This window comes from Hyla sarda, chromosome 3 (genome assembly GCF_029499605.1).
Source record: "Hyla sarda isolate aHylSar1 chromosome 3, aHylSar1.hap1, whole genome shotgun sequence".
Taxonomy (NCBI): domain Eukaryota; kingdom Metazoa; phylum Chordata; class Amphibia; order Anura; family Hylidae; genus Hyla; species Hyla sarda.
In genome coordinates, this window is record NC_079191.1 from 447,837,297 (window position 1) to 447,858,488 (window position 21,192).

A 21,192-nucleotide genomic window follows, 5' to 3' on the forward strand; every position below is an offset into this window, starting at 1 on the left:
GTACTGTGTGTGTGCAGCCTTACATCTGTACTGTGTGTGTGCGCAGCCTTACATCTGTACTGTGTGTGTGCCCAGCCTTACATCTGTACTGTGTGTGTGCGCAGCCTTACATCTGTACTGTGTGTGCAGCCTTACATCTGTACTGTGTGTGTGTGCAGCCTTACATCTGTACTGTGTGTGTGCAGCCTTACATCTGTACTGTGTGTGTGTGCAGCCTTACATCTGTACTGTGTGTGTGTGCAGCCTTACATCTGTACTGTGTGTGTGCAGCCTTACATCTGTACTGTGTGTGCAGCCTTACATCTGTACTGTGTGTGTGTGCAGCCTTACATCTGTACTGTGTGTGCAGCCTTACATCTGTACTGTGTGTGCAGCCTTACATCTGTACTGTGTGTGCAGCCTTACATCTGTACTGTGTGTGTGCAGCCTTACATCTGTACTGTGTGTGCAGCCTTACATCTGTACTGTGTGTGTGCGCAGCCTTACATCTGTACTGTGTGTGTGTGCGCAGCCTTACATCTGTACTGTGTGTGTGTGCAGCCTTACATCTGTACTGTGTGTGTGTGCGCAGCCTTACATCTGTACTGTGTGTGTGTGCAGCCTTACATCTGTACTGTGTGTGTGCAGCCTTACATCTGTACTGTGTATGTGCAGCCTTACATCTGTACTGTGTGTGTGTGCAGCCTTACATCTGTACTGTGTGTGTGTGCAGCCTTACATCTGTACTGTGTGTGCGCAGCCTTACATCTGTACTGTGTGTGTGCGCAGCCTTACATCTGTACTGTGTGTGTGCAGCCTTACATCTGTACTGTGTGTGTGTGTGCAGCCTTACATCTGTACTGTGTGTGTGTGTGTGTGCAGCCTTACATCTGTACTGTGTGTGTGTGTGTGCAGCCTTACATCTGTACTGTGTGTGTGCAGCTTTACATCTGTACTGTGTGTGTGCAGCCTTACACCTGTACTGTGTGTGCGCAGCCTTACACCTGTACTGTGTGTGTGCACAGCCTTACACCTGTACTGTGTGTGTGCGCAGCCTTACACCTGTACTGTGTGTGTGTGCAGCCTTACACCTGTACTGTGTGTGTGCCCAGCCTTACATCTGTACTGTGTGTGTGCCCAGCCTTACATCTGTACTGTGTGTGTGTGCAGCCTTACATCTGTACTGTGTGTGTGCAGCTTTACATCTGTACTGTGTGTGTGCAGCCTTACACCTGTACTGTGTGTGCGCAGCCTTACACCTGTACTGTGTGTGTGCACAGCCTTACACCTGTACTGTGTGTGTGCGCAGCCTTACACCTGTACTGTGTGTGTGTGCAGCCTTACACCTGTACTGTGTGTGTGCCCAGCCTTACATCTGTACTGTGTGTGTGCCCAGCCTTACATCTGTACTGTGTGTGCAGCCTTACATCTGTACTGTGTGTGCCCAGCCTTACACCTGTACTGTGTGTGTGTGCAGCCTTACATCTGTACTGTGTGTGTGTGCAGCCTTACATCTGTACTGTGTGTGCGCAGCCTTACATCTGTACTGTGTGTGTGCAGCCTTACATCTGTACTGTGTGTGCGCAGCCTTACATCTGTACTGTGTGTGTGCAGCCTTACATCTGTACTGTGTGTGCAGCCTTACATCTGTACTGTGTGTGTGCGGCCTTACATCTGTACTGTGTGTGTGCGCAGCCTTACATCTGTACTGTGTGTGTGTGCAGCCTTACACCTGTACTGTGTGTGTGTGCAGCCTTACATCTGTACTGTGTGTGCGCAGCCTTACATCTGTACTGTGTGTGTAGCCTTACACCTGTACTGTGTGTGTGCAGCCTTACATCTGTATTGTGTGTGTGTGCAGCCTTACATCTGTACTGTGTGTGTGCAGCCTTACATCTGTACTGTGTGTGTGCAGCCTTACATCTGTACTGTGTGTGTGCGCAGCCTTACATCTGTACTGTGTGTGTGCGCAGCCTTACATCTGTACTGTGTGTGTGCGCAGCCTTACATCTGTACTGTGTGTGTGCGCAGCCTTACATCTGTACTGTGTGTGTGCAGCCTTACATCTGTACTGTGTGTGTGCAGCCTTACATCTGTACTGTGTGTGTGCAGCCTTACATCTGTACTGTGTGTGCAGCCTTACATCTGTACTGTGTGTGTGCAGCCTTACATCTGTACTGTGTGTGTGTGTGCAGCCTTACATCTGTACTGTGTGTGCAGCCTTACATCTGTACTGTGTGTGTGCAGCCTTACATCTGTACTGTGTGTGTGTGTGCAGCCTTACATCTGTACTGTGTGTGCAGCCTTACATCTGTACTGTGTGTGTGCGCAGCCTTACACCTGTACTGTGTGTGCAGCCTTACACCTGTACTGTGTGTGTGCCCAGCCTTACACCTGTACTGTGTGTGTGCCCAGCCTTACACCTGTACTGTGTGTGTGCAGCCCTACATCTGTACTGTGTGTGTGCCCAGCCTTACATCTGTACTGTGTGTGCAGCCTTACATCTGTACTGTGTGTGTGCAGCCTTACATCTGTACTGTGTGTGTGTGCAGCCTTACATCTGTACTGTGTGTGTATGTGTGCAGCCTTACATCTGTACTGTGTGTGTATGTGTGCAGCCTTGCATCTGTACTGTGTGTGTGCACAGCCTTACATCTGTACTGTGTGTGTGCAGCCTTACATCTGTACTGTGTGTGTGCAGCCTTACATCTGTACTGTGTGTGTGTGCAGCCTTACATCTGTACTGTGTGTGTGCAGCCTTACATCTGTACTGTGTGTGTGCAGCCTTACATCTGTACTGTGTGTGTGTGCAGCCTTACATCTGTACTGTGTGTGTGCAGCCTTACATCTGTACTGTGTGTGCAGCCTTACATCTGTACTGTGTGTGCAGCCTTACATCTGTACTGTGTGTGCGCAGCCTTACATTTGTACTGTGTGTGTGCAGCCTTACATCTGTACTGTGTGTGTGCAGCCTTACATCTGTACTGTGTGTGTGCAGCCTTACATCTGTACTGTGTGTGCAGCTTTACATCTGTACTGTGTGTGTGTGCAGCCTTACATCTGTACTGTGTGTGTGCAGCCTTACATCTGTACTGTGTGTGCAGCCTTACATCTGTACTGTGTGTGCCCAGCCTTACACCTGTACTGTGTGTGTGCCCAGCCTTACACCTGTACTGTGTGTGTGCAGCCCTACCTCTGTACTGTGTGTGTGCCCAGCCTTACATCTGTACTGTGTGTGCAGCCTTACATCTGTACTGTGTGTGTGCAGCCTTACATCTGTACTGTGTGTGTGTGCAGCCTTACATCTGTACTGTGTGTGTGTGTGCAGCCTTACACCTGTACTGTGTGTGTGTGCAGCCTTACATCTGTACTGTGTGTGTATGTGTGCAGCCTTACATCTGTACTGTGTGTGTATGTGTGCAGCCTTGCATCTGTACTGTGTGTGTGCACAGCCTTACATCTGTACTGTGTGTGTGCAGCCTTACATCTGTACTGTGTGTGTGCAGCCTTACATCTGTACTGTGTGTGTGTGCAGCCTTACATCTGTACTGTGTGTGTGCAGCCTTACATCTGTACTGTGTGTGTGCAGCCTTACATCTGTACTGTGTGTGCAGCCTTACATCTGTACTGTGTGTGCGCAGCCTTACATTTGTACTGTGTGTGTGCAGCCTTACATCTGTACTGTGTGTGTGCAGCCTTACATCTGTACTGTGTGTGTGCAGCCTTACATCTGTACTGTGTGTGCAGCTTTACATCTGTACTGTGTGTGTGTGCAGCCTTACATCTGTACTGTGTGTGTGCAGCCTTACATCTGTACTGTGTGTGCAGCCTTACATCTGTACTGTGTGTGCAGCCTTACATCTGTACTGTGTGTGTGTGCAGCCTTACATCTATACTGTGTGTGTGCAGCCTTACACCTGTATTGTGTGTGTGCAGCCTTACATCTGTACTGTGTGTGTGCAGCCTTACATCTATACTGTGTGTGTGCAGCCTTACACCTGTATTGTGTGTGTGCAGCCTTACATCTGTACTGTGTGTGTGCAGCCTTACACCTGTACTGTGTGTGTGCAGCCTTACACCTGTACTGTGTGTGTGCAGCCTTACACCTGTACTGTGTGTGTGCAGCCTTACACCTCTACTGTGTGTGTGCGCAGCCTTACATCTGTACTGTGTGTGTGCAGCCTTACATCTGTACTGTGTGTGTGCGCAGCCTTACATCTGTACTGTGTGTGTGCCCAGCCTTACATCTGTACTGTGTGTGTGCGCAGCCTTACATCTGTACTGTGTGTGCAGCCTTACATCTGTACTGTGTGTGTGTGCAGCCTTACATCTGTACTGTGTGTGTGCAGCCTTACATCTGTACTGTGTGTGTGTGCAGCCTTACATCTGTACTGTGTGTGTGTGCAGCCTTACATCTGTACTGTGTGTGTGCAGCCTTACATCTGTACTGTGTGTGCAGCCTTACATCTGTACTGTGTGTGTGTGCAGCCTTACATCTGTACTGTGTGTGCAGCCTTACATCTGTACTGTGTGTGCAGCCTTACATCTGTACTGTGTGTGCAGCCTTACATCTGTACTGTGTGTGTGCAGCCTTACATCTGTACTGTGTGTGCAGCCTTACATCTGTACTGTGTGTGTGTGCAGCCTTACATCTGTACTGTGTGTGCAGCCTTACATCTGTACTGTGTGAGCAGCCTTACATCTGTACTGTGTGTGTGTGCAGCCTTACATCTGTACTGTGTGTGCAGCCTTACATCTGTACTGTGTGAGCAGCCTTACATCTGTACTGTGTGTGTGCAGCCTTACATCTGTACTGTGTGTGTGCAGCCGTACATCTGTACTGTGTGTGTGCAGCCTTACATCTGTACTGTGTGTGTGCAGCCGTACATCTGTACTGTGTGTGTGCAGCCTTACATCTGTACTGTGTGTGTGTGCAGCCTTACATCTGTACTGTGTGTGTGTGCAGCCTTACATCTGTACTGTGTGTGTGCAGCCTTACATCTGTACTGTGTGTGCAGCCTTACATCTGTACTGTGTGTGTGTGCAGCCTTACATCTGTACTGTGTGTGCAGCCTTACATCTGTACTGTGTGTGCAGCCTTACATCTGTACTGTGTGTGCAGCCTTACATCTGTACTGTGTGTGTGCAGCCTTACATCTGTACTGTGTGTGCAGCCTTACATCTGTACTGTGTGTGTGCCCAGCCTTACATCTGTACTGTGTGTGTGCAGCCTTACATCTGTACTGTGTGTGTGCAGCCTTACACCTGTACTGTGTGTGCAGCCTTACATCTGTACTGTGTGTGTGCAGCCTTACATCTGTACTGTGTGTGCGCAGCCTTACATCTGTACTGTGTGTGCAGCCTTACATCTGTACTGTGTGTGCAGCCTTACATCTGTACTGTGTGTGTGCAGCCTTACATCTGTACTGTGTGTGTGCAGCCTTACATCTGTACTGTGTGTGTGTGCAGCCTTACATCTGTACTGTGTGTGTGCAGCCTTACATCTGTACTGTGTGTGTGCAGCCTTACATCTGTACTGTGTGTGTGTGCAGCCTTACATCTGTACTGTGTGTGTGCAGCCTTACATCTGTACTGTGTGTGTGCAGCCTTACATCTGTACTGTGTGTGTGCAGCCTTACATCTGTACTGTGTGTGCAGCCTTACATCTGTACTGTGTGTGTGTGCAGCCTTACATCTCTACTGTGTGTGTGCAGCCTTACATCTGTACTGTGTGTGTGTGCAGCCTTACATCTGTACTGTGTGTGTGCAGCCTTACATCTGTACTGTGTGTGCAGCCTTACATCTGTACTGTGTGTGCAGCCTTACATCTGTACTGTGTGTGCAGCCTTACATCTGTACTGTGTGTGTGTGTGTGCAGCCTTACATCTGTACTGTGTGTGCAGCCTTACATCTGTACTGTGTGTGTGCAGCCTTACATCTGTACTGTGTGTGCAGCCTTACATCTGTACTGTGTGTGCAGCCTTACATCTGTACTGTGTGTGCGCAGCCTTACATCACTGCATTGTCTTATTCTTTCTTCTCTCTTCCCAGGTCGGTAAAGGGTCTCCACCTCAACATGGTTTTTATAAATAGTGCAGGGCTCCGGATGCTGCTGTCTGTACTTCTTGGCCGTCACCTGCCTTGGCTGGTCGGTTTCACAAGAGAAGACGTCAAACGTTTCTTCCCGTACTTAGAGAAGTCGGTGTACGCTTTGGTGCGGGAGTCGGGATACCTCCATATTCAGGCTACGAAACCAGATACTGTTGGTAAGGAGTCCTGAGAACTGAAGAGATGATAAAGATTGCAGGGATCTCCTCCCGGTCCTGTTATACAGCTGTCAGTCATGTCACATTATATAGAGGACCCCTTTAAGTCAGTGGTCTCCAACCTGTGACTTTCCAATGGTTTCAGAACTACACTTCTAGCTGCCTATGCTGTAAGAGCCACAGGTTGGAGACCCCTTTAGCTATGACTGTGAGGAGACATCTTGTCTACCCCATATGACCGGCTGATGTCTTCTCTTTCCAGGCTCCGCTCTCAATGACTCCCCTGCTGGTCTCGCTGCCTACATTCTGGAGAAGTTCTCTACATGGACAAATCCAGACTACAGACAACTGGAGGATGGAGGCCTGCAGAGGTCAGACCCAGGGGGGGCACAAGAACCCTCCTTACACATATTAGAAGGGGATAGGACATAATGTTTTGGCACAAGTGTTTTACCAAACATAGGAGAATGACATGATGCAGTTTCATATTGACCACTAGATGTCAGCACAAAAATGCCTAGAGCGCAATCTCCCTTTACAGCTTGCTGAAAAACAGAATTTTACCTCCTCACTAGTAAAGGGAATGAGTCTTGTGTTATACAGAGTAAGGGCAGACTGAATACTGACCGCTCTGTCATCTATCACAGGAAATTCACCATGGACGATCTACTCAATAACGTGATGATCTACTGGGTCACGGGATCCATTACATCTTCTATGAGGTTCTACAAGGAGAATCTGTCCCGAGAATTCCAGAGTTCTGCAGCAGTAACGTAAGATGTCAGAGGGGATGATAAAGTCACCGATATACAATGTATCCAAAAAGATCACATCGGGCTCTGTTCCTTCTTGTATTTCCCATAATTCCGCTCTCCATATCCCATAATGACAAAGAGATCACAGAATGTAACAAATTTTTACTCATTTATTGAGAAGGAAGACATTCAATAAAATACTTTCTGGATACATTGTATATAGTGATCGGGGGTGAAGACTTTCTGGATACATTGTGTATATAGGGACCGGGGGGTGAAGACTTTCTGGATACATTGTATATAGTGACCGGGGGTGAAGACTTTCTGGATACATTGTATATAGTGACCGGGGATGAAGACTTTCTGTATACATTGTATATAGTGACCGGGGATGAAGACTTTCTGGATACATTGTATATAGTGACCGGGGATGAAGACTTTCTGTATACATTGTATATAGTGACCGGGGGTGAAGACTTTCTGGATACATTGTATATAGTGACCGGGGGTGAAGACTTTCTGGATACATTGTATATAGTGACCGGGGGTGAAGACTTTCTGGATACATTGTATATAGTGACCGGGGATGAAGACTTTCTGGATACATTGTATATAGTGATCGGAGGTGAAGACTTTCTGGATACATTGTATATAGTGACCGGGGGGAAGACTTTCTGAATACATTGTATATAGTGACCGGGGGTGAAGACTTTCTGAATACATTGTATATAGTGACCGTGGGTGAAGACTTTCTGGATACATTGTATATAGTGACCGGGGGTGAAGACTTTTTGGATACATTGTATATAGTGACGGGGGGGTGAAGACTTTCTGGATACATTGTATATAGTGACCGGGGGTGAAGACTTTCTGGATACATTGTATATAGTGACCGGGGATGAAGACTTTCTGGATACATTGTATATAGTGACCGGGGGATGAAGACTTTCTGGATACATTGTATATAGTGACCGGGGGGATGAAGACTTTCTGGATACATTGTATATAGTGACCGGGGGGGGGGGGGGGATGAAGACTTTCTGGATACATTGTATATAGTGACCGGGGGGGGGGGATGAAGACTTTCTGGATACATTGTATATAGTGACCGGGGGGGGATGAAGACTTTCTGGATACATTGTATATAGTGACCGGGGGGATGAAGACTTTCTGGATACATTGTATATAGTGACGGGGGGGGGGGGGGTGAAGACTTTCTGGATACATTGTATATAGTGACTGGGGGTGAAGACTTTCTGGATACATTGTATATAGTGACTGGGGGTGAAGACTTTCTGGATACATTGTATATAGTGACTGGGGGTGAAGACTTTCTGGATACATTGTATATAGTGACCGGGGGTGAAGACTTTCTGGATACATTGTATATAGTGACCGGGGTTGAAGACTTTCTGGATACATTGTATATAGTGACCGGGGGTGAAGACTTTCTGGATACATTGTATATAGTGACCGGGGGTGAAGACTTTCTGGATACATTGTATATAGTGACCGGGGGTGAAGACTTTCTGGATACATTGTATATAGTGACCGGGGTGAAGACTTTCTGGATACATTGTATATAGTGACCGGGGGTGAAGACTTTCTGGATACATTGTATATAGTGACCGAGGGTGAAGACTTTCTGGATACATTGTATATAGTGACCGGGGATGAAGACTTTCTGGATACATTGTATATAGTGACCGGGGGGATGAAGACTTTCTGGATACATTGTATATAGTGACCGGGGGTGAAAACTTTCTGGATACATTGTATATAGTGACCGGGGGTGAAAACTTTCTGGATACATTGTACAGTGGGGATAAAGTTTGGGCACCCCAGGTAAAAATTTGTATTAATGTGCATAAAGAAGCCAAGGAAAGATGGAAAAATCTCCAAAAGGCATCAAATTACAGATTAGTCATTCTTATAATATGTCACCAAAAGTTACATTTTATTTCCATCATTTACACTTTCAAAATAACAGAAAACTAAAAAATGGCGTCTGCAAAAGTTTGGGCACCCTGCAGAATTTATAGCATGCACTGCCCCATTTGCAAAGCTGAGACCTGCCAGTGTCATGGATTGTTCTCAATCATTATCTGGGAAGACCAGGTGATGTCAATCTCAAAGGTTTTAAATGCCCAGACTCATCTGACCTTGCCCCAACAATCAGCACCATGGGTTCTTCTAAGCAGTTGTCTAGAAATCTGAAACTGAAAATAGTTGACACTCACAAAGCTGGAGAAGGCTATAAGAAGATAGCAAAACGTTTTCAGATGTCAATATCCTCTGTTCGGAATGTAATTAAGAAATGGCAGTCATCAGGAACAGTGGAAGTTAAAGCAAGATCTGGAAGACCAAGAAAAATATCAGACAGAACAGCTCGCAGGATTGTAAGAAAAACAATTCAAAACCCACGTTTGACTGCACAATCCCTCCAGAAAGATCTGGCAGACACTGGAGTTGTGGTTACACTATTCCACTATAAAGAGATACTTGTACAAATATGGTCTTCATGGAAGAGTCATCAGAAGAAAACCTCTTCTACGTCCTCACTACAAAAATCAGCGTTTGAACTTGGCAAATGAACATATAGAAAAGCCTGATGCATTTTGGAAACAAGTTCTGTGGACCGATGAGGTTAAAATTGAACTTTTTGGCCAAAATGAAGAAGGGGAACAGAATTTAATAAAAAGAACCTCTGTCCAACTGTTAAGCATGGGGGTGGATCAATCATGCTTTGGGGTTGTATTGCAGCCAGTGGCACAGGGAACATCTCACGAGTAGAAGGGAAAATGGATTTAATAAAATTTCAGCAAATTTTGGATGCTAACTTGATGCCATCTGTGAAAAAGCTGAAGTTAAAGAGAGGATGGCTTCTACAAATGGATAATGATCCTAAACACACCTCGAAATCCACGGGGGATTGCATCAAGGTTTTGCCATGGCCTTCACAATCTCCTGACCTCGACATAATTGAAAATCTATGGATAAATCTTAAAAGAGCAGTGCGTGACAGACAGCCCAAAAATCTCAAAGAACTGGAAGACTTTTGTAAGGAAGAATGGGCAAAGATACCTCAAACAAGAACTGAAAGACTCTTTGCTGGCTACAAAAAGCATTTACAAGCTGTGATACTTGCCAAAGGGGGCAGTACAAGATATTAACTCTGTAGGGTGCCCAAACTTTTGCAGACGCTATTTTTATTTCTGTTATTTTGAAAGTGTAAATGATGGAAATAAAATGTAACTTTTGGTGACATATTATAAGAATGTCTAATCTGTAATTCGATGCCTTTTGGAGATTTTTCCATCTTTCTTTGGCTTCTTTATGTACATTAATACAAATTTTTACCTGGGGTGCCCAAACTTTTGATCCCCACTGTATATAGTGAATGGGGGTGAAGACTTTCTGGAAACTTTGTATATAGTGACCGGGGGGGGGGGGGGGGGGGGAGACTTTCCGGATACATTGTATATGTTACGCCGAGCGCTCCGGGTCCCCGCTCCTCCCCGGAGCGCTCGCTACACTTCCCTCACTGCAGCGCCCCGGTCGGTTCCACGGACCCGGGGCGCTGCGTTACCACCTCCGGCCGGGATGCGATTCGCGATGCGGGTAGCGCCCGCTCGCGATGCGCACCCCGGCTCCCGTACCTTACTCGCTCCCCGTCAGTTCTGTCCCGGCGCGCGCGGCCCCGCTCCCTAGGGCGCGCGCGCGCCGGGTCTTTGCGATTTAAAGGGCCACTGCACCGCTGATTGGTGCAGTGGTTCCAATTAGTGTTTACACCTGTGCACTTCCCTATATCACCTCACTTCCCCTTCACTCCCTCGCCGGATCTTGTTGCCCTAGTGCCAGTGAAAGCGTTCCTTGTGTGTTCCTTGCCTGTGATTCCAGACCTTCTGCCGTTGCCCCTGACTACGATCCTTGCTGCCTGCCCCGACCTTCTGCTACGTCCGACCTTGCTTCTGTCTACTCCCTTGTACCGCGCCTATCTTCAGCAGCCAGAGAGGTTGAGCCGTTGCTAGGGGATACGACCTGGTCACTACCGCCGCAGCAAGACCATCCCGCTTTGCGGCGGGCTCTGGTGAAAACCAGTAGTGACTTAGAACCGATCCTCTAGCACGGTCCACGCCAATCCCTCTCTGGCACAGAGGATCCACTACCTGCCAGCCGGCATCGTGACAGTAGATCCGGCCATGGATCCCGCTGAAGTTCCTCTGCCAGTTGTCGCTGACCTCACCACGGTGGTCGCCCAGCAGTCACAACAGATTGCGCAACAAGGCCAACAGCTGTCTCAACTGACTGTTATGCTACAACAGTTACTACCACAGCTCCAGCAATCATCTCCTCCGCCAGCTCCTGTACCTCCTCCGCAGCGAGTGGCCGCTTCTGGAATACGACTATCCTTGCCGGATAAATTTGATGGGGACTCTAAGTTTTGCCGTGGCTTTCTTTCCCAATGTTCATTACACTTGGAGATGATGTCGGACCAGTTCCCCACTGAAAGGTCTAAGGTGGCTTTCGTAGTCAGCCTGCTGTCTGGAAAAGCCCTGGCTTGGGCCACACCGCTCTGGGACCGCAATGACCCCGTCACTGCCTCTGTACACTCCTTCTTCTCGGAAATTCGAAGTGTCTTTGAGGAACCTGCCCGAGCCTCTTCTGCTGAGACTGCCCTGTTGAACCTGGTCCAGGGTAATTCTTCCGTTGGCGAGTATGCCGTACAGTTCCGTACCCTTGCTTCAGAATTATCCTGGAATAATGAGGCACTCTGCGCGACCTTTAAAAAAGGCCTATCCAGCAACATTAAAGATGTTCTGGCCGCACGAGAAATCCCTGCTAACCTACATGAACTCATCCATCTTGCCACTCGCATTGACATGCGTTTTTCCGAACGGCGTCAGGAGCTCCGCCAGGATATGGACTCTGTTCGCACGAGGCGTTTCTTCTCCCCGGCTCCTCTCTCCTCTGGTCCCCTGCAATCTGTTCCTGTGCCTCCCGCCGTGGAGGCTATGCAGGTCGACCGGTCTCGCCTGACACCCCAAGAGAGGACACGACGCCGCATGGAGAATCTCTGCCTGTACTGTGCTAGTACCGAACACTTCCTGAAGGATTGTCCTATCCGTCCTCCCCGCCTGGAAAGACGTCCGCTGACTCCGCACAAAGGTGAGACAGTCCTTGATGTCTACTCTGCTTCTCCACGTCTTACTGTGCCTGTGCGGATGTCTGCCTCTGCCTTCTCCTTCTCTGCTGTGGCCTTCTTGGACTCTGGATCTGCAGGAAATTTCATCTTAGCCTCTCTCGTCAACAGGTTCAACATCCCGGTGACCAGTCTCGCCAGACCCCTCTACATCAATTGTGTAAACAATGAAAGATTGGACTGTACTATACGTTTCCGCACGGAGCCCCTTCTAATGTGCATCGGATCTCATCACGAGAGGATTGAACTGTTGGTCCTCCCCAATTGCACTTCTGAAATCCTTCTTGGACTTCCCTGGCTTCAACTCCATTCCCCAATCCTGGATTGGTCCACTGGGGAGATCAAGAGTTGGGGGCCCTCTTGTTCCAAGGACTGCTTAAAACCGGTTCCCAGTAAACCTTGCCGTGTCCCTGTGCTTCCTCATGTAACCGGTCTCCCTAAGGCCTATATGGACTTTGCGGACGTTTTTTGCAAAAAACAAGCTGAGACTCTACCTCCTCACAGGCCTTATGATTGTCCCATTGACCTCCTCCCGGGCACTACTCCACCCCGGGGCAGAATCTATCCTCTGTCCGTCCCAGAGACTCTTGCCATGTCTGAATACGTCCAAGAAAATTTAAAAAAGGGCTTTATCCGTAAATCCTCCTCTCCTGCCGGAGCCGGATTTTTCTTTGTGTCCAAAAAAGATGGCTCTCTACGTCCTTGCATTGACTACCGCGGTCTTAATAAAATCACGGTTAAGAACCGCTACCCCCTACCCCTCATCTCTGAACTCTTTGATCGTCTCCAAGGTGCCCATATTTTTACCAAACTGGACTTAAGAGGTGCTTATAATCTCATCCGCATCAGAGAGGGGGATGAATGGAAAACGGCATTTAACACCAGAGATGGACACTTTGAGTATCTGGTCATGCCCTTTGGTCTATGCAACGCCCCTGCCGTCTTCCAAGACTTTGTTAATGAAATTTTTCGTGATCTACTATACTCCTGTGTTGTTGTATATCTGGACGATATCCTGATTTTTTCTGCCAATCTTGAAGAACACCGCCAGCATGTCCGTATGGTTCTTCAGAGACTTCGTGATAATCAACTCTATGCCAAAATAGAGAAATGTCTGTTTGAATGCCAATCTCTTCCTTTTCTAGGATACTTGGTCTCTGGCCAGGGACTACAAATGGACCCAGATAAACTCTCTGCCGTCTTAGATTGGCCACGCCCCTCCGGACTCCGTGCCATCCAACGTTTTTTGGGGTTCGCCAATTATTACAGGCAATTTATTCCACATTTTTCTACCATTGTGGCTCCTATTGTGGCTTTAACAAAAAAAAATGCCGATCCCAAGTCTTGGCCTCCTCAAGCGGAAGACGCCTTTAAACGACTCAAGTCTGCCTTTTCTTCGGCTCCCGTGCTCTCCAGACCTGACCCATCTAAACCCTTCCTATTGGAGGTTGATGCCTCCTCAGTGGGAGCTGGAGCTGTCCTTCTACAAAAAAACTCTTCCGGGCATGCTGTTACTTGTGGTTTTTTTTCCAGGACCTTCTCTCCGGCGGAGAGGAACTACTCCATCGGGGATCGAGAGCTTCTAGCCATTAAATTAGCACTTGAGGAATGGAGGCATCTGCTGGAGGGATCAAGATTTCCAGTTATTATTTACACCGATCACAAGAACCTCTCCTACCTCCAGTCTGCCCAACGGCTGAATCCTCGTCAGGCCAGGTGGTCTCTGTTCTTTGCCCGATTTAATTTTGAAATTCACTTTCGGCCTGCTGATAAAAACATTAGGGCCGATGCTCTCTCTCGTTCCTCAGATGCCTCTGAAATTGAACTCTCTCCTCAACACATCATTCCTCCTGACTGCCTGATTTCCACTTCTCCAGCCTCCATCAGGCAAACTCCTCCAGGAAAGACCTTTGTTTCTCCACGCCAACGCCTTGGGATCCTCAAATGGGGTCACTCCTCCCATCTCGCAGGTCATGCGGGCATCAAGAAATCTGTGCAACTCATCTCTCGCTTCTATTGGTGGCCGACTCTAGAGACTGATGTGGTGGACTTTGTGCGAGCCTGCACTATCTGTGCCCGGGATAAGACTCCTCGCCAGAAGCCCGCTGGTTTTCTTCATCCTCTACCTGTCCCCGAACAACCTTGGTCTCTGATTGGTATGGATTTTATTACTGACTTACCCCCATCCCATGGCAACACTGTTATTTGGGTGGTCGTTGATCGATTCTCCAAAATGGCACATTTCATCCCTCTTCCTGGTCTTCCTTCAGCGCCTCAGTTGGCTAAACAATTTTTTGTACACATTTTTCGTCTTCACGGGTTGCCTACACAGATCGTCTCGGATAGAGGCGTCCAATTTGTGTCTAAATTCTGGAGGGCTCTCTGTAAACAACTCAAGATTAAATTAAATTTTTCTTCTGCATACCATCCTCAATCCAATGGACAAGTAGAGAGAATTAACCAGATCTTGGGTGACTATTTACGACATTTTGTTTCCTCCCGCCAGGATGACTGGGCAGATCTTCTACCTTGGGCCGAATTCTCGTATAATTTCAGAATCTCTGAATCTTCCTCCAAATCTCCGTTTTTCGTGGTGTACGGCCGTCACCCTCTTCCCCCCCTCCCTACCCCCTTGCCCTCTGGTCTGCCCGCTGTGGATGAAATTTCTCGTGATCTTTCCACCATATGGAAAGAGACCCAAAATTCTCTCTTACAGGCTTCTTCTCGCATGAAGAGATTCGCAGATAAGAAAAGAAGAGCTCCTCCCATTTTTTCCCCTGGAGACAAGGTATGGCTCTCCGCTAAATATGTCCGTTTCCGTGTCCCGAGCTATAAGTTGGGACCACGCTATCTTGGTCCTTTTAAAGTTTTGTGTCAAATTAATCCTGTCTCTTACAAACTTCTTCTTCCTCCTTCTCTTCGTATCCCTAATGCCTTTCACGTCTCTCTTCTTAAACCTCTCATCCTCAACCGTTTTTCTCCTAAATCTGTTCCTCCCACTCCTGTTTCCGGCTCCTCGGACATCTTCTCTGTCAAAGAGATTTTGGCCTCTAAAAAGGTCAGGGGAAGAACTTTTTTTTTAGTGGATTGGGAGGGTTGTGGTCCAGAAGAGAGGTCCTGGGAACCTGAGGACAATATCCTGGACAAAAGTCTGATCCTCAGGTTCTCAGGCCCCAAGAAGAGGGGGAGACCCAAGGGGGGGGGTACTGTTACGCCGAGCGCTCCGGGTCCCCGCTCCTCCCCGGAGCGCTCGCTACACTTCCCTCACTGCAGCGCCCCGGTCGGTTCCACGGACCCGGGGCGCTGCGTTACCACCTCCGGCCGGGATGCGATTCGCGATGCGGGTAGCGCCCGCTCGCGATGCGCACCCCGGCTCCCGTACCTTACTCGCTCCCCGTCAGTTCTGTCCCGGCGCGCGCGGCCCCGCTCCCTAGGGCGCGCGCGCGCCGGGTCTTTGCGATTTAAAGGGCCACTGCACCGCTGATTGGTGCAGTGGTTCCAATTAGTGTTTACACCTGTGCACTTCCCTATATCACCTCACTTCCCCTTCACTCCCTCGCCGGATCTTGTTGCCCTAGTGCCAGTGAAAGCGTTCCTTGTGTGTTCCTTGCCTGTGATTCCAGACCTTCTGCCGTTGCCCCTGACTACGATCCTTGCTGCCTGCCCCGACCTTCTGCTACGTCCGACCTTGCTTCTGTCTACTCCCTTGTACCGCGCCTATCTTCAGCAGCCAGAGAGGTTGAGCCGTTGCTAGGGGATACGACCTGGTCACTACCGCCGCAGCAAGACCATCCCGCTTTGCGGCGGGCTCTGGTGAAAACCAGTAGTGACTTAGAACCGATCCTCTAGCACGGTCCACGCCAATCCCTCTCTGGCACAGAGGATCCACTACCTGCCAGCCGGCATCGTGACAGTATATAGTGACCGGGGGTGAATACTTTCTGGATACATTGTATATAGTGACTGGGGGTGAAGACTTTCTGGATACATTGTATATAGTGACTGGGGGTGAAGACTTTCTGGATACATTGTATATAGTGACCGGGGGGGGGGGGTGAAGACTTTCTAGATACATTGTATATAGTGACCGGGGGTGAAGACTTTCTGGATACATTGTATATAGTGACGGGGGGGGGGGTGAAGACTTTCTGGATACATTGTATATAGTGACTGGGGTGAATACTTTCTGGATACATTGTATATAGTGACTGGGGGTGAATACTTTCTGGATACATTGTATATAGTGACCGGGGGTGAAGACTTTCTGGATACATTGTATATAGTGACTGGGGGTGAATACTTTCTGGATACATTGTATATAGTGACCGGGGGTGAATACTTTCTGGATACATTGTATATAGTGACCGGGGGTGAATACTTTCTGGATACATTGTATATATATTTATACCCCGGTTATATCAGTTGTACGTATGGTCATGTATTGTTCCTCTTTCTTCTAGGACCCCCGTCTATGTCCCCACCGGTATCGCTGCGTTCCCCTCAGAGTTGTCTCACTGCCCTCAGGTTTTGGCTAAAGATAAATACAAGAACATCGTCTCTTACACCTATATGCCGCGGGGAGGACATTTTGCCGCATTTGAGGAGCCAGAAATTCTCGCGCGCGATATCCAGAACTTTGTGTCTAAAGTGGAAAAAAAATAAAGGCCCCTCCTCCCATCCTCTGTGTCCTTAATAAAGTTACATTTTGTAATTTGAGATTTTCTGTCCTGCTAATTCCTGCACTGAACATGTGCATAATACTTCCGTATACAGCCTACATATTACCGCAACATACAGCCTACAAAATACTGCCACATACAGCCTATATAATAAGGCTAAATACAGCCTATATAATACAGCTACATACGGCCTACATAATACTGCTACATACAGCCTATATAATACAGCTACATACGGCCTACATAATACTGCTACATACAGCCTACATATTACGGCCACATACAGCCTACAAAATACTGCTACATACAGCCTATATAATACTGCTACATACAATGTACATAATACTGCTACATACAGACTATATAATACTGCTACATACAGCCTACATAATACTGCTACATACAGCCTATATAATACTGCTACATACAACCTATATAATACTACTACGTACAGCCTATATAATACTGCTACATACAGCCTACATAATACTGCTACATACAGCCTACATAATACTGCTACATACAGCCTACATAATACTGCTACATACAACCTATATAATACTGCTACATACAGCCTACATAATACTGCTACATACAGCCTACATAATACTGCTACATACAGCCTATATAATACTGCTACATACAGCCTACATAATACTGCTACATACAGCCTACATAATACTGCTACATACAGCCTACATAATACTGCTACATACAGCCTACATAATACTGCTACATACAGCCTATATAATACTGCTACATACAGCCTACATAATACTGCTACATACAGCCTACATAATACTGCTACATACAGCCTACATAATACTGCTACATACAGCCTACATAATACTGCTACATACAGCCTACATAATACTGCTACATACAGCCTATATAATACTGCTACATACAGCCTACATAATACTGCTACATACAGCCTATATAATACTGCTACATACAGCCTACATAATACCGCTACATACAGCCCACATAATACCGCTACATACAGCCTATATAATACTGCTACATACAGCCTACATAATACTGCTACATACAGCCTACATAATACCGCTACATACAGCCTATATAATACCGCTACATACAGCCCACATAATACTGCTACATACAGCCCACATAATACTGCTACATACAGCCTATATAATACCGCTACATACAGCCTATATAATACTGCTACATACAGCCTACATAATACCGCTACATACAGCCTATATAATACCGCTACATACAGCCTATATAATACTGCTACATACAGCCTACATAATACCGCTACATACAGCCTATATAATACCGCTACATCCAGCCTACATAATACTGCTACATACAGCCTACATAATACTGCTACATACAGCCTACATAATACTGCTACATACAGCCTACATAATACTGCTACATACAGCCTATATAATACTGCTACATACAGCCTACATAATACTGCTACATACAGCCTATATAATACTGCTACATACAGCCTACATAATACCGCTACATACAGCCCACATAATACCGCTACATACAGCCTATATAATACTGCTACATACAGCCTACATAATACTGCTACATACAGCCTACATAATACCGCTACATACAGCCTATATAATACCGCTACATACAGCCCACATAATACTGCTACATACAGCCCACATAATACTGCTACATACAGCCTATATAATACCGCTACATACAGCCTATATAATACTGCTACATACAGCCTACATAATACTGCTACATACAGCCTATATAATACTGCTACATACAGCCTACATAATACTGCTACATACAGCCTATATAATACTGCTACATACAGCCTACATAATACCGCTACATACAGCCCACATAATACCGCTACATACAGCCTATATAATACAGCTACATACAGCCTATATAATACTGCTACATACAGCCTATATAATACTGCTACATACAGCCTACATAATACTGCTACATACAGCCTACATAATACTGCTACATACAGCCTATATAATACTGCTACATACAGCCTACATAATACTGCTACATACAGCCTATATAATACTGCTACATACAGCCTACATAATACCGCTACATACAGCCCACATAATACCGCTACATACAGCCTATATAATACTGCTACATACAGCCTACATAATACTGCTACATACAGCCTACATAATACCGCTACATACAGCCCACATAATACCGCTACATACAGCCTATATAATACTGCTACATACAGCCTACATAATACTGCTACATACAGCCTACATAATACCGCTACATACAGCCTATATAATACCGCTACATACAGCCCACATAATACTGCTACATACAGCCCACATAATACTGCTACATACAGCCTATATAATACCGCTACATACAGCCTATATAATACTGCTACATACAGCCTACATAATACCGCTACATACAGCCTATATAATACCGCTACATACAGCCTATATAATACTGCTACATACAGCCTATATAATACCGCTACATACAGCCTATATAATACCGCTACATCCAGCCTACATAATACTGCTACATACAGCCTACATAATACTGCTACATACAGCCTACATAATACTGCTACATACAGCCTACATAATACTGCTACATACAGCCTATATAATACTGCTACATACAGCCTACATAATACTGCTACATACAGCCTATATAATACTGCTACATACAGCCTACATAATACCGCTACATACAGCCCACATAATACCGCTACATACAGCCTATATAATACTGCTACATACAGCCTACATAATACTGCTACATACAGCCTACATAATACCGCTACATACAGCCTATATAATACCGCTACATACAGCCCACATAATACTGCTACATACAGCCCACATAATACTGCTACATACAGCCTATATAATACCGCTACATACAGCCTATATAATACTGCTACATACAGCCTACATAATACCGCTACATACAGCCTATATAATACCGCTACATACAGCCTACATAATACTGCTACATACAGCCTATATAATACTGCTACATACAGCCTACATAATACAGCTACATACAGCCTATATAATACTGCTACATACAGCCTATATAATACTGCTACATACAGCCTACATAATACCCCTACATACAGCCTATATAATACCGCTACATCCAGCCTACTTAATACCGCTACATACAGCCTACATAATACTGCTACATACATCCTATATAATACTGCTACATACAGCCTACATAATACTGCTACATACAGCCTATATAATAGCATCCTGAGCCTCCTGATTCATGAACAGTATAACAGAGCTGCAGTGAGGACTGATTATGACTATGCAGAGCAAAGTGGTGCAGGGTCTGTGGAAAGCTGGGTGGCTAGTATGTGCAGAATAAGACTTGGCACAGCAGGAGGACCCGTGTCTTTGTGCCCCTGGATTACTCTGGTAGCTGATGTTTACTCAGACAGGAGGGGCAGAGGTCGGGCAGCGGCTCCATGCTACACGTGACGGCACAAAGGGCAACCACAACCAGAAGACGGCACAGCAGAGCCCACTATGTGGCGGCAGCTCCTGGAGGATGGCAGGTGAGGGGACCCCAAAGATCCTCCAAGTGGGCAGCAGGGGCCCGGGCACCGCCAGCCGCACCCATGATCCGCATGATTTATACTCTAGCCCAGGGGTTCTCAACCAGGGGTACGGCAAGGTTATGTGGGGGTACACCAAGGCTATGTGGGGGTACGGCAAGGTTATGTGGGGGTACGCAAAAGCTATGCGGCGGAACGCCAAGGCTATGTGGGGGTACGCCAAGGCTATGTGGGGGGACAGCAAGGCTATGTGGGGGTACGCCAAGGTTATGCGGGGGGACGGCAAGGCTATGCGTGGGTACGGCAATGTTATGCGGGGGTTTGCCAAGGCTATGTGGGGGTACGCCAAGGCTATGTGGGGGTACGCCAAGGCTATGCGGGGGTACGCCAAGGCTATGTGGGGTTAACGCCAAGGCTATGTGGGGGTACGCCAAGGCTATGCGGGGGTACGCTAAGGCTATGTGGGGGTACGCCAAAGCTATGCGGGGGTACGCCAAGGTTATGCGGGGGTTCGCCAAGGTTATGTGGGGTACGCCAAGGCTATACGGGGGTTCGCCAAGACTATGCGGGGGTACGCCAAGGCTATGTGGGGGTACGCCAAAGCTATGCGTGGGTACGCCAAGGTTATGCGGGGGGACGGCAAGGCTATGCGTGGGTACGGCAATGTTATGCGGGGGTTTGCCAAGGCTATGTGGGGGTACGCCAAGGCTATGTGGGGGTACGCCAAGGCTATGCGGGGGTACGCCAA

General features: G+C 47.2%; 2 protein-coding genes across 3 annotated transcripts in view; both read left to right on the plus strand.

Annotated features, from left to right (window-relative positions):
• Positions 1 to 16,919, plus strand: part of LOC130363207 (epoxide hydrolase 1-like) — a 58,021-nt gene extending 41,102 nt beyond the window's left edge. For both annotated transcript variants that reach the window (XM_056568678.1, XM_056568679.1), the window contains exons 7-10: positions 6,031 to 6,245; positions 6,508 to 6,616; positions 6,893 to 7,018; positions 16,664 to 16,919. In XM_056568678.1, coding sequence (XP_056424653.1) covers positions 6,031 to 6,245; positions 6,508 to 6,616; positions 6,893 to 7,018; positions 16,664 to 16,865 — 652 coding nt within the window. In that variant the 3' untranslated portion in view covers positions 16,866 to 16,919. The remainder of the gene's footprint in view (positions 1 to 6,030; positions 6,246 to 6,507; positions 6,617 to 6,892; positions 7,019 to 16,663) is intronic.
• Positions 16,920 to 20,340: 3,421 nt separating this feature from the next.
• LOC130360901 (epoxide hydrolase 1-like) overlaps positions 20,341 to 21,192 on the plus strand; it is a 33,985-nt gene continuing 33,133 nt past the window's right edge. The window contains exon 1 of the mRNA XM_056563457.1: positions 20,341 to 20,444. Within this exon, the coding sequence (XP_056419432.1) occupies positions 20,416 to 20,444 (29 nt within the window). The 5' untranslated portion in view covers positions 20,341 to 20,415. The remainder of the gene's footprint in view (positions 20,445 to 21,192) is intronic.